General features: G+C 42.3%; 1 protein-coding gene across 2 annotated transcripts; it reads right to left on the reverse strand.

Moving 5' to 3' along the window:
- LOC113134480 (transmembrane 6 superfamily member 2-like) lies at window positions 1–5,117 on the reverse strand. Of its 2 annotated transcripts, XM_026313875.1 has the most exons (10): window positions 4,878–5,117; window positions 4,154–4,257; window positions 3,949–4,046; window positions 3,758–3,861; window positions 3,600–3,682; window positions 3,386–3,510; window positions 1,314–1,415; window positions 1,107–1,199; window positions 884–1,003; window positions 1–797 (listed from the first exon to the last, which is right to left on the reverse strand). In XM_026313875.1, exons 1-10 carry the CDS (start codon window positions 4,967–4,969, stop codon window positions 588–590), a joined length of 1,131 nt encoding a protein of 376 aa, XP_026169660.1. In that variant the 5' UTR covers window positions 4,970–5,117; the 3' UTR covers window positions 1–587. The 2 variants fall into 2 exon arrangements, with proteins under 2 accessions (XP_026169660.1, XP_026169659.1); XM_026313874.1 differs by having other exon boundaries at window positions 1,107–1,415.
- Window positions 5,118–13,387: the final 8,270 nt, after the last annotated feature.

Here is a 13,387-nt window from a genome sequence, read left to right on the forward strand (position 1 = left end):
AACTTTCCATTTATGATCCTTGTTAAAATGTTAAAGTACAGCTCTCAGATCTAACATCACACTGAGATAACTAGACCTGAAATTATTAGTTGATTGATTGATATAGTCAATGGACAGAACGTGTCATAAGTTATTTAATAACCAAAAACACCAAATAATTTCTGGTTTTAGCTTCTCTGGATTTTATGCACTTTTATATCAGCAAAAATAAAGTAGGAGCTGTGGAGTTTTGTTGTGGATCTCAGCACAAAGCCATGTATAATGATCCCAACCTGTATATTCAGGTTCACAGTCAGGGTTTGGGAAGATACCAACTGGGTATCTGCATGAGTCACTGGAAAGCTGTGTGAGCTGTTCACAGTCCTCAGCTCCGTCTCCAGCCTTCTTATCAGGGTCCAATAGTCCATGCAGGGAGTGCAGCGCGAGTGACTGATTTTCAGCATTTGACTCAGACAGCAATGTTTTTTTTATATTTCCTCTGGGTTTTAAAGTTGAAAAAATATGTGGTTATTGCAGTTTGTAAGCAAAATAGAGTTCCCAGAGAACCTTGAAGTATTCCTCAACAGTCCAAGGCTGATGTGTGCGGTCTAGTTCGTTTTCTTCTCGCTGTTGCTTTGTCCCTTGGGAACAGGTTTCATAAAATAAACAGGATTGGTGTGGCAGCGCAGGGCCAACAGAATTGGTGCAGCAGCGAGCAGCACGTTGAGGGTGATAACAGGCCACCACTTGTCTGCTGGGACTCGGTACGTGAAGGGAGTACGGGAGTGGAGAGATGCTCCGATATGGCACCACTGGGCCTGAGCAGAAGAAGAAAGCAGGAAGAAGTCAGCATAAGACTTTCTGCTACATGTTGCTTGAAAAACAGAAAAGGCATAATCACCACCTGAGCCACAGCTCCAGCAAAGAAGATGGTCCAGTCCAACATCCACCTGCATCCAGGTGTTTTCAGACCATAAATGAAGAGTGTCAGCAGAGGCAGAGCATAGAACAAATACACCAGCATCTGCATTAATGGTGCACAAAAAGAGAAACTAGTCAAGTTATCAGTCTGAATAAAAATATACAGCATGACTTATTTAGTTTGGTGAATTGTTCTGCAGACAGACCATAAACCTGGGAAAGCCGACCGGGTCTTTGAGGTACGGCTCGTACTGATAGATGTAGGTGAAACTGACGTCCAGAGGACAGTCCAGCACCACCTGCAGCAGAGCAAAACAATTATCGGACACACGTTTACCTCGTGTCTCAATGAGTGCAACCAGAGACAGACATACTGGAAAAGATAACAAAAGCTTCCATGCTGTTTTACTCACAAAACCTCTGAAAACAGAGAAAGCCATCGCTCCCAGTAGCAGAAGTGACAGAAGCAGGTCAACCGGTCGGGACAACAGACTTTTGTTCTGCTCCACTGCAATCTGGTATAATGGCATCAACATACATGCAAACTGCAGCAACAATTTTTTGATATCTTGTATTTGGTTGCATATCTGATATACAGTGGGTACGGAAAGTATTCAGACCCCTTTAAATTTTTCCCTCTTTGTGTCATTGCAGCCATTTGCCAAAATCCAAAAAGTTCATTTTATTTCTCATTAATGTACACTCAGCACCCCATCTTGACAGAAAAAAATAGAAATGTAGAAATTTTTGCAAATTTATTAAAAAAGAAAAACTGAAATATCACATGGTCATAAGTATTCAGACCCTTTGCAGTGACACTCATATTTAACTCACATGCTGTCCATTTCTTCTGATCCTCCTTGAGATGGTTCTGCTCCTTCATTGGAGTCCAGCTGTGTTTAATTAAACTGATTGGACTTGATTAGGAAAGGCACACACCTGTCTATATAAGACCTTACAGCTCACAGTGCATGTCAGAGCAAATGAGAATCATGAGGTCGAAGGAACTGCCCAAGGAGCTCAGAGACAGAATTGTGGCAAGGCACAGATCTGGCCAAGGTTACAAAAGAATTTCTGCAGCACTCAAGGTTCCTAAGAGCACAGTGGCCTCCATAATCCTCTAATGGAAAAAGTTTGGGACGACCAGAACTCTTCCTAGACCTGGCCGTCCAGCCAAACTGAGAGATCGTGGGAGAAGAGCCTTGGTGAGAGAGGTAAAGAAGAACCCAAAGATCACTGTGGCTGAGCTCCAGAGATGCAGTAGGGAGATGGGAGAAAGTTCCACAGAGTCAACTATCACTGCAGCCCTCCACCAGTCGGGGCTTTATGGCAGAGTGGCCTGACGGAAGCCTCTCCTCAGTGCAAGACACATGAAAGCCTGCATAGAGTTTGCCAAAAAACACATGAAGGACTCCCAGACCATGAGAAATAAGATTCTCTGGTCTGATGAGACCAAGATTGAACTTTTTGGTGTTAATTCTAAGCGGTATGTGTGGAGAAAACCAGGCACTGCTCATCCCCTGCCCAATACAATCCCTACAGTGAAACATGGTGGTGGGAGCATCATGTTGTGGGGGTGTTTTTCAGCTGCAGGGACAGGATGACTGGTTGCAATTGAAGGAAAGATGAATGTGGCCAAGTACAGAGATATCCTGGAAGAAAACCTCTTCCAGAGTGCTCAGGACCTCAGACTGGGCCGAAGGTTCACCTTTCAACAGGACAATGACCCTAAGCACACAGCTAAAATAACAAAGGAGTGGCTTTGGAACAACTCTGTGACCGTTCGTGACTGGCCCAGCCAGAGCCCTGACCTAAACCCAATTGAGCATCTCTGGAGAGACCTGAAAATGGCTGTCCACCAACGTTCACCATCCAACCTGACAGAACTGGAGAGGATCTGCAAGGAAGAATGGCAGAGGATCCCCAAATCCAGGTGTGAAAAACTTGTTGCATCATTCCCAAGAAGACTCATGGCTGTACTAGCTCAAAAGGGTGCTTCTACTCAATACTGAGCACAGGGTCTGAATACTTATGACCACGTGATATTTCAGTTTTTCTTTTTTAATAAATTTGCAAAAATTTCTACATTTGTTTTTTTCTGTCAAGATGGGGTGCTGAGTGTACATTAATGAGAAATAAAATGAACTTTTTGGATTTTGGCAAATGGCTGCAATGACACAAAGAGTGAAAAATTTAAAGGGGTCTGAATACTTTCCGTACCCACTGTAGGTTTAACATGCTTTTGTTTGATTTATGATGTGACTGTAAGAGGTCACAAGATTATTAGCCAAACAAGAAAAAAATGCAGCTTTTGTAACCATTTTGTAACTAACTCTAATTTTTGTTTTGTAATAATTACTTACTCCTGGCCTCTTAAATTATCCTATGAGCATAAATGCATCATGTGAACAATGTGGCCAGTGCACATTGCTTTGTATTGAGGGGTTACAAGCAAAGAAATATATACTGTATTTCCAAAAAGTACCCTGTCTGCTGTGGCGACTGGCATCACTCTTGGTCTGCTAAAGAGCAGGGAGGCCGCCCAGAGGGGCACCAAAAACAAAGGGACGTTCCTCCAAAAGCCTGGTCGAATGTTTGACCCATATTTACCTGTACAAGCACATAGAACATCATCAAACTCAAGCCTTCAACACCATTGACATGACATGAAAAACAGGGTTTATGTAGACAGCTCTCACCAATGACCACTCCTGGGATGAGAACAACTTGATGTGCGATGGAGGAGCCCACCCACAGCAGGCCCAGGCTGCGATAGGACTTCCTGAACGAATAGAAAAGGCTTCATCAGTGAACACACAGCAGGCAGGTTGTGACGGTGATGATGCCACAAACTTACCCTTTAAACATGCGGTGGATGATGGCGAGGAAGAGGGCGAAGTGAACGACGCCTTCCCAGTACGACATCATCACAGCATAGGCGGTGCTCAGATGAGGCTCACCCTGAAGAGACGCCAAATGAGGAATTTCAGCTTTTCACATATTAAATTTTGAAATAAAGAAGAAGAAGGAAGAAGTGTATCGTCATACCATCTGCACATAGAAGCTGATGAAGCCAGAGATGAACCCATCCTGCTCTAAAGCATTAGTCAGGCTCACCATGCAGGAGAAGGAAAACACTGCAAACACTGGAGGAGACACACAACAGCAGGAATTTAACAAAAACCCCTGCTGTTTCTGAACTTTACCTTCACTTCACCAATAGATTTTAAAGTCTGCGTTCATATGGTGCTACCGTAGAATAAGGGGTCCACTTTGGTCTTGTGTCGCACAACGAGGTGGAGGAGAAGAAGAACAGATCCCAGGACAACCATCCCCATTCCCAGGACGGGCAGAGGTCTGAGGAACGACAGGGCGAGTCCATAGGTCAATTTGTCAGTGCAATTCAAACATTCAGAGAAGGAGCAGTTCATCGATGGACAGAGTTTGAAGTCAAAAGCTTAGAGGTGGTTGAACAAACCAGCTTTCTATACCATCTAAGCCCCTTTTGAAGTAAAAAAAAAACTAAAATAAGGCTAAATCATAACTATCAAAAGTGTCACATCATGGACCAATCCCTCTGGTCTTGGCACAGACAAAGAATAGCAATGATTTTTGGGGTGATCTATTTTCATTTTCAAAGACTTACACTCAAGGTAATCCAGCCAACTAGGCCTCATTCACTTTGATTTGATTTTCCTTACGTTCACTAATTGTTGTTTTCGAGGCTTGTGTGAGTCCTGCTCTGTAATAACAGAAACTTTAAACGAGGTTACCTCAGGATAAACACGCTCTAGTTTAAACCTCCTGTTTCATCAGGCTGTGGGCCGCTTCATAAGCCTATTAATATCAGCGGCTTTACCGCGCACTGCCTCCATACAGCAGGCCAAGATGAGAGTGGTGCGCGCGCGCGCACGCACACACACACACACACACACACACACACACACACACACACGCACACACACACACACACTTACTCCTGCAGCGCAGGGATGTTGTTCATGGTGTACAAAACTCCAGGAGCCAAGAGAGAAAGGAGGAACACGGAGACTTCCACCGGCGGCCTCATCGCTGCCTGGACGTTTTGTTTTAACTTCTTTTAAGGAGAAATGTCCTGATATGATTCTCCAGCAGCTAAACGCGTTTGTTGGCGGTGAAATGAGGCATGTTAGTAGCCAGCGTTGTCCCCGCCGCAGCAGAGAAGATCATTAAAAGGAGTGGCACACTTTGCCTTTTGATCTGTGATGAAACACAGATCTGCTGCTGCTCCACTTCCTCTGCTGTGTAATAAGTCTCAAAGTTCAACTGAGGAGTCACGTCAAGTGGGTAGGAAAAAAAAAAGTGATGAAGGTTTCAGACAATGGACTGTCGAGCCGTGCGTCGTGCGTAAAATACGCATTTATGTTTGGTATTTTGACTTATTGATCATTAAACGACAGGAGACTCCCCATTTTATTGGAAAACAACTCAAATCGCACAGCCTGTTAGTATGTACGAGTACATACTGCCACCTGGTGGAGGTAGCTGCCGTTGTCAGTTCCTTTCTTCGATAGCTTTTGGGTAATCTTTGGATTGCGGGTGAATCCGTAGAAACAGACGTTTTAAAAATCCCGGTTAAGTGTCGTGTGCAGCTCCTCTGGGCCCTCGGGTTCCTTCCAGAAACCATCTGTCCTGTTTGGTGTAAGATTAAGTCCATCCGATGTCTCCACTCTTGATTAGATTCTGGATTATTCTATGAGAGAGAACATAAAGTTCAGAACAAAGATTATGTTTTTATTTCTGTCAGGGTGTTATTTAAAACTAATCACCGTTTATTGAATAGATTCCTCAGTACAGTTTTTCTAGTAGAGTGCATCTAAAAGGATCAATATGATGAATATGTGAATTATCCAACATCTCATGGATGAAGCTTTGTAAAGCAGGATAATGTAACTTTATCTTCTGAAGAGGATTATGCTGCTGCCACAGAAACTTACTGACCAGTGGAAAGACAGAGTAGAGAGGGGTGGGGAGTCCATGAGTCCATAGAAGCAGACTGAGAGGTGACTCAATTAGACAGCCTTGCACCCACACAGCAGACACATTGTTTTCTGAGGTGACACAGATTATTATTTTATTAAAGAGCCATCATGCTGCACCCTTTAATCATAGGCATCGTGACAGTGAACACCTCTCTAACCATCCTCTACTGGACTTTCCTCCTGAGCGACGCCTACTTCAAGTGGCTGATGGAGCCAGAAGACAAACCCAAGAAAGTGGTCACCCCAGCTTGAGGGAGTCACAGTCAGCATGGATGTACCTGACTGACTGACTGACTGACTGACTGACTGACTGACTGTCTGACTGAGTGGGTGTTGTTTTGCTTTTAGGCCTAGCTCAGCTTGTAGTGCTTTCTGTGGAGTGCGATCTTTCAATCGATGTGTTGTTTGTTTCATCTGGAGAAGACCTGGGACCCCATTGTTCATTTCATTCCTCTACTGAACTGAATCCACTCTGTAGGTGAATGAGAAAGGAATCATCCATACAGGTAAAGTCTGCATCACATTTGCACAGGAAAATGCAACTGCATGGTTTAATGTCTGAGTTTTCTTGTGGTAGTGGCTTATCTGCACACATTGCCTCTTGCTGACTCAGCGAGAAGGTGGCGACTGGCATGTGTCAACCAAATCCTGTTAAGGATTATTAAAGAACACCTTGACGCAAACAGCCTTACTCTCCTGACAGCCTCAGCCTCAGACACCTTCAGAGACCCCACAGGGCTTTTTTTTTTCTTTTTTTTTTTTAAATCGCACCCAGTCTTATATTTTGTGTTCTTTCATCTTGATTTTCATTTAAACTCAATTTTTTTTTTTTTACATCTTTCCTCTCATCCTCTTTTGAACAACATGACGCACGTCTTCTACTATGGGATGCACCCAGTCTCTTGGTTCATTCTTTTTGCGAATATAGCCATCACTATCTTAGAATGGCAGTTTCTCATTTCTCAGTGTATCCAACTTTCCAAGCAATCAAAGGAAAATGAGTCTAAAGCTTAGGGAAAGCGACCAATAGCACGTGTTGATGGTGCACCGAGAGGACCTGAGAGATGTGGGAAAAAAAAAAAAAAAACATTTTAGGATCAGTTTTCTTGCCTGTTTGTAGAGAAAAAAAATTAATGGTGGGTTTTTTTTTTTTTTAATCTGCTTTTGCTTTGCAGCCTTTTTAAATAAGCATGACCTTAACCTTCTGCCTTGTGTTTGTTGTTACTTTCAGAGCTGTTTGTGTACCACACTAAACTGGAAGTCCTTATTCACAATTTAAAGAGAAGAGCTAAGGATCTGGCTCGAGTCTTGATTACAAGGTAAGGAGCAGTATTTTTGCAGAAAACCTTCATAATTGCATCATTTGCTCATTTTAATTTACCATTTCTCATCTTTTTTTTTTTATGAGAAAACAAATTGAAATGTTACTCTTTATCAGTTTCAGACAAGTCTTTTTATAAATTACATTTGATGATATGCAGGTTTCCTACCCTTGGGGATAAGTATTGGTCACAAAACTCTGATTGCATTTTGAAATATCACCATCTGCTCTGTTGTGAAGCAAGAAATGAGCCGTGAAAACGTAGCATCGTATCAGTGATTTATGTGACAGAACATTTATTGAATAGAAGACGTGGAGCTGCTGCGCTTAAAACAAATTTAAAGCATGGAATATCCATAAAGTGAAGCCAGTTAAAACTCAAGAGAAACCAGGGTTTACCGTGGTATATGTATCACATATGCAACCTGGTCTTGGAGGACCATAAGCCTCTTACTGTCCACCTCTCCCCACTCATATCTCTAATCCCTGCAGATGGAAAGCTGATATTGCTCTGTGACAGACTCAATCCTATTAACTGTCTGTCCCATATTCACCTCTCTTCTGTCTCACACTCCTCGCTCCTGTGGAAATGTGACCGAGGACCCCGCTCCGAAAAACTAGAAGGAGGAATGCTGGGATTTAAGTCTAGACAAATGATTAGAAGAGCTGGCACACTTATGGCATCTTGTCTGGTGAACTACATTTTTGCAGCACTATTCTGTGACCAACAACTGTCACCCCTGAGAGACAATGTTCTCATATTTGAGCCATCTTGACATTTACATCTGTTATTCAATCCTGTTATTCTTCGCACCTTTAGTAAATGTTACAAATCTTCTAATGCTCACTTCCTCTCCCTCCTGCTCCCTGATGTGCATGTGCCACCTGTTTCCAAAGTTTTCACAGTGCCACAAAAGGAGTTCGCATCTGAAACAAGACAATAGTCTCTGGCATCACCCACAGAAAACCGCCCCAAAGTTTCACCACAGTAACTGAACATATTATTCTATAACAACAGTACTATTTACCAAAAACAACTCCCTCAGCAGTCAAACCATGCAACACCAAACACTGGTGTCCCTGAACGCCTCGGGAGCAGCGCTGTTTTTGAAGCTCACCCAGCCCGTGTTCGAGCACCGACAGCTCCTCCAGCTGTCCGGGAGGAAGGAGGATGAGGCCTATTTTGTGGACTACATACCGCCAGCGAGAGACGCAATAACTCTGCCACGCAATGTAGTCTATGTCCTAGTTGGAGTGGCGTTGGTTGTAGCGGCCACTTACGCCATAGTGGGACACCTGATTAAAGATCTGATGCATGACTTGGCAGGTAACCCCGGGCAGAAACGGCCAACATCCGTCCCCGTCTTTCCTGTCTCCTTTTTCACTGTCGTGTCCATGTTTGCAGTATCTCGAGACCTTTTTACTCCCTCTGCTCTTGGACCAAGGCTGCAGGAGCATTTTGTCCTTTTTTTCCCCCTATGTTGCTTGTTGACTGTCCTTCACATTTATCCCAATGTTTGTGTGCAGAGGTCAACTTTCCCATCAGTTTCTTTGTTTGCCATTAAGGTGAATGCCAACAACTGAACCACATGTCAATAAAAATCTGAGCACTGCAGTAACACTCTGGCAGTTTTCTCTTATACTTACTCAGATTTTTAGTTCTTAAAACATCTTTTAAAGTTTTTTCACAGACAGTGACATGGCAGGCAAAGTGACTGCAAGTATAAAATGGGTGGCACACCCCTTTAAAACACATTTTACAGGAAACTCTTGTATTTCTCATCACTCTTGTGGTTTTTCTCCCCACAGACTGGCTTCTGGGCCCCAAACCATTGGAGGATGATTCAGAGGAAGGCAGAGAAGAAGCATATGAAGAGCAGCAGCTGAGCATTTCCAGAATGCTGACAGAGAACAACAGGCTGAGGATGGAGAAAGAAACAGACAAGCTGCTGCCTGGTTTCCACCAGGGAGCTGGAGGAAGCCACCATCCATCCACCCCTCCTCCACTGAAAACTGCCACTGCTTCATCCCACCCTGGAGAAAAAAGAATATCTGCTCATAGTGTGACTTTCGCCTGCCCTGTGTCCCCTTATGTCACTTCCCTTTGAGTTTTTTCAGATCAGTTTTTGTCACCACATGTATTGATCAGTGTTGTCATTTTGCTGTAGTCACATGTAAGCGAAGGCATTTTTGTTTTAAATAAAAACACACCTTGCTCAATACTTTTCGTTTGTAAGCATGTATGTCTTAGATGGAGTGATGTTGGTGTTTTAATTAAAACATATGAAAACATGGTTCATGCTGACATTAAACTATATTGTCATATTCTGCCCAAACAAAAGAATGAATATGATGGGGCAGCAGTGGTTCTCTGCATGAAGGTTCATGTGACTGGATTCCTTCTGTGTGGAGTTTACATGTCGTCTGTGTGTCTGTATGGGTTTTCTCAGGCTTCCTCCCACAGTCCAAAGACATGCATGCTGGGTTTATGTTGACTGGTGATGCTAAATTGCCTGTGGGAGTGAGTGTGAGGCTGAGTGTCTAGGTGTCAGCCCTGTGATAAGAGTAGCAACCTTTCCACTGCGTACCTCGTCTCTCGCCCAGCGTCAGCTGGGTTTGGCTGCAGCCTCCTCGTGACCCTACAGGATGAACGGCACAGATAATGGATGGATGCTCAAACATTTTCCTGTGCTAAAAAAAATTATAAATTATGTATAAACTTGCAAGAAGTTAATGGAAGCTGTAAAAAAGATTTTATTTTAATAACTGACATTTAAATATTAAAAAAACACATAATTTGAAAATTCCATTCAATGAAAATGTCAAATTATTCCATAAAGATACCAAAATTTTTTTGTTAAACTGCACATGAATTGCTATTTCTGTGAAATTTCCCCTGGCATAAGCATAAATTTCCCATTACATCACACATTTCAGTAATGTGTTGCTGAAGAAAACATTTCCTCCTCTGGTGTTGGACTAAGCTGCTCTCCAGTAAACAACTGAATAATATAAGAGTGTTGTGTCTTGCCTGAAGCATTAATCCATCTTACCTGCCTCTAATACCTGCTTCTGTCACGGACAGTGACCTTATCTGTAAATGCCAAGGATTGCTGTATATCAGCATTTTACATGCTGATCAATAATGATGTAAGCACAAAGAGAATATAATGATAAATCTATAGATAGACAGACAGACAGACAGACAGACAGAGATAGATAGATAGATAGATAGATAGATAGATAGATAGATAGATAGATAGATAGATAGATAGATAGATAGATAGATAGATAGATAGATAGATAGATAGATAGATAGATAGATAGATAGATAGATAGATAGATAGATAGAGAGATAGACAGATAGATAGACAGATAGGCAGACAGACAGAGAGAGAGATAGATAGATAGATAGACAGATACATAAGATAGATGCTCTATATGCAGCAGGTGAATACTCTCTCCTTCACTGGGGCACCCTGCAGAGTCATTCCCCTGACCTTGAGTACCTCAAGCCGCTGCAGCTAATCTATTTTCCATCTGGGTAGCTCTACGAGCAGACAGTTAGGGACTTTGTACAGTGAAACTAAATGAAAGATTCATCAGAGCGATGGATATAGTTGTGCATTTAATTTAAGTCTAACTTGCACAGCGTGGTGTTTAGTTTAACACAGCGTGGTGTTTAGCCAAAGGATTGTAAAGACATCTGGGGAAGTGCAGGAACTTCAACTGCTTCCTTGCTGTATGTAAAAGTTTTTATTCGTGATATAGAGGTTCCACTTTGAGCAGCTCTGTTGAAAATGTAATGCACGTTCAGTGTGTGACACTATGTGAATCTATGAGGTTATTTGTGTTGAAATACTCTGGCTGCATATTTGATTTTAGATGTGGAGATTGTGATTTAGATAGTGTTGATCTGTAGGAAGAAATTTACTGTCTGGCTTCTGTTTCTGATGCTGAGATTTTAAGCAGATTCCCTTCTTACAGCAGAGTTTTAAAGACTACCGAACAGCAATGGACGCACCAGTGGGGAGCTTAAACGTCCGTTACAAGGAGGAAGATGGGACAGTGTTCTTTGAGTCCTATGTGCCCCCTTCACGGGATGCTGTCCACCTGCCTACCTATGTCCTCTACCTGATCATAGCCGTCTTCATTGTGCTGTCTGTTCTGTATGCGATCATCGGTCACCTCATCAAAGACCTCATCCATGACTTTGCAGGTTTGTTGGTGTGTGTTTTTCTCTTCCATCCCATCTATATTTTCTTCCTACACATCTTCATTCTTGTTTTGTTTTCCAGACTGGCTGTTTGGGGAGCAGCCTGAAGAAGTGATGGTCAACTACTGTGAGGCCAAAGATAAGTTTGTGGCAGACTGGTGCCCAGAAACCTCACCGGAGTTAGAGGCGATGGCCCGGGCTGAGGAGAACAAGATGGTTGACAGGGACTTCATGAAAGCCCCTGTCATCTGGATCATCTCCACAGAACCTCAGGGGACCAGGACAGGACCCCGTGTGGTGTTTGGGAAGAGGACTTAGTGAAGAAAATGAATAAGGAAGATGAAATCAGATTAGAGGCTTGTTGTTGATGCCGAGCTTCGGTGGTGAAAACCGAAATGACTGAGAGGTGAAGTGAGTGGCTGTAACAAAGCGAGGAGAAGGAGGTAGAGTTATTGACCTAGGGGCTGGATGTTTGAGTGGTCAAATAATGACATCTAGTGTCTGTTGAGGTCATTGCAGCAACACACAGAGATACCGGCACAATGCAGAGGGTGAGGGTGAAAGAGGATGACTGAAAAAACTGAAAAATTCTCTGATAAAACAACCTGATTAAATAGTTTATTAGGTTTTTTTTTTTATGGTCAGATATTCCTGTTTCAGTCTGACCTGTTTATTTCATTATTTTTAAACAAAGACAGCCACATATGTCAATACTGGGACATTTCAGACTGTTCGATGTCAATGCACAGAATAAATGCAGTCAAACTTGTTTTTTTAAAGTTGTATTAATCTGTATGCAGCAAAAAAGGTGAAACATTTGTAGAAATGTAAACCAATATATACATATATAAGAATTAAAATGCTATGTAAAGGGAAGAACTTGACATACTTCAAAATTACATCAAATTTATGCCACATTAAAATACATAAGATAGAGCATTTGAATGTAACTAGGTACAGTATAGATGCCATCACCGAGTCACCCTATAGTCACCCTACAGCTTCTATCCCAGCATAAACAGCAGTGGCCTTTTGCAGCTGTCTGCCACATAAAGGCAGGAGCTTGACTGCATTAAGCCAAAAATGAGTCCATGTGCAGCTGTTCACTCACCATAGTGGTGTTTCAGTTACACATCGATTCTGTGGCCATATCTCTTCACACGTTCATGCTGTTTCTGACTACTAAAGCAAACAATGACATAATCTCATTTAACCTACTTTGTCCCCCCTTAATCCCCCTTGTCTTTCTGAAGCGAGTTAATGTCACTATTGTCAAACAGATCAAATAATGAGCAGGCTCTCAGTACTTAGATTTATCACTTGAGAAAAGTAGCTGAATAGGCTACTTTTTCTGGCTCAGGCCATGAGGCGAAGACTTAAAGTGAGTCTGTGGTGTAAAAAAGCACCACTGATAATATTCTGTCTGAGTTTGCCATTAAAGCTTTGTTGTGGCAGCTACTGTGTAAAATCAGCCGCACTGGTGTGAATGAAGGCTGCAGTTCTGGTGCTGTTAAGCTGAAGGTACAGTCTAATTGATATAAACTGGGTTGGACAACATCATAGAAACACCTGTCAGTATAATGCCAATAGCCTGTGCTTCAACAGCACGATCACACCTCGAAAACAGTTTAAATTAAAAGTTGACAAGAATATAAAAAATGTTCCACTAAGTACAGCTAATACCACGAACCTATTTCCCACCTAAAGCAGTGCCATCCTCTACACAACATAAAATACAAGACTTTACAGTCCCAGACCCAAGAAAGTGTTGGTGGTCCCTTAAAACAAGAGTGACACTTGTTTACTGCACAACAACAGACCTAGTTCATTTATTTGGATGTGACCAAAGAATTTAGTTTCTGTTCTCCTGTGAACCATGAAAGCTTTAATATTTTAGTTGTAGAGTCAAGATTTACGGACTGAGATTTT

Source organism: Mastacembelus armatus, chromosome 17, assembly GCF_900324485.2.
Source record: "Mastacembelus armatus chromosome 17, fMasArm1.2, whole genome shotgun sequence".
NCBI lineage: Eukaryota > Metazoa > Chordata > Actinopteri > Synbranchiformes > Mastacembelidae > Mastacembelus > Mastacembelus armatus.

What these genes read in the sequence shown, in the direction of transcription:
- LOC113134480 (XM_026313874.1), bottom strand. Translation starts at nt 4,969, where the DNA reads ATGAGGCCGCCGGTGGAAGTCTCCGTGTTCCTCCTTTCTCTCTTGGCT. An exon ending in TCAGCTTCTATGTGCAGATG is followed by an intron (nt 3,862 to 3,948) that starts GTATGACGATAC and finishes GCGTCTCTTCAG; the next exon opens with GGTGAGCCTCATCTGAGCAC. An exon ending in TTGCTGGAGCTGTGGCTCAG is followed by an intron (nt 798 to 883) that starts GTGGTGATTATG and finishes TCTTCTGCTCAG; the next exon opens with GCCCAGTGGTGCCATATCGG.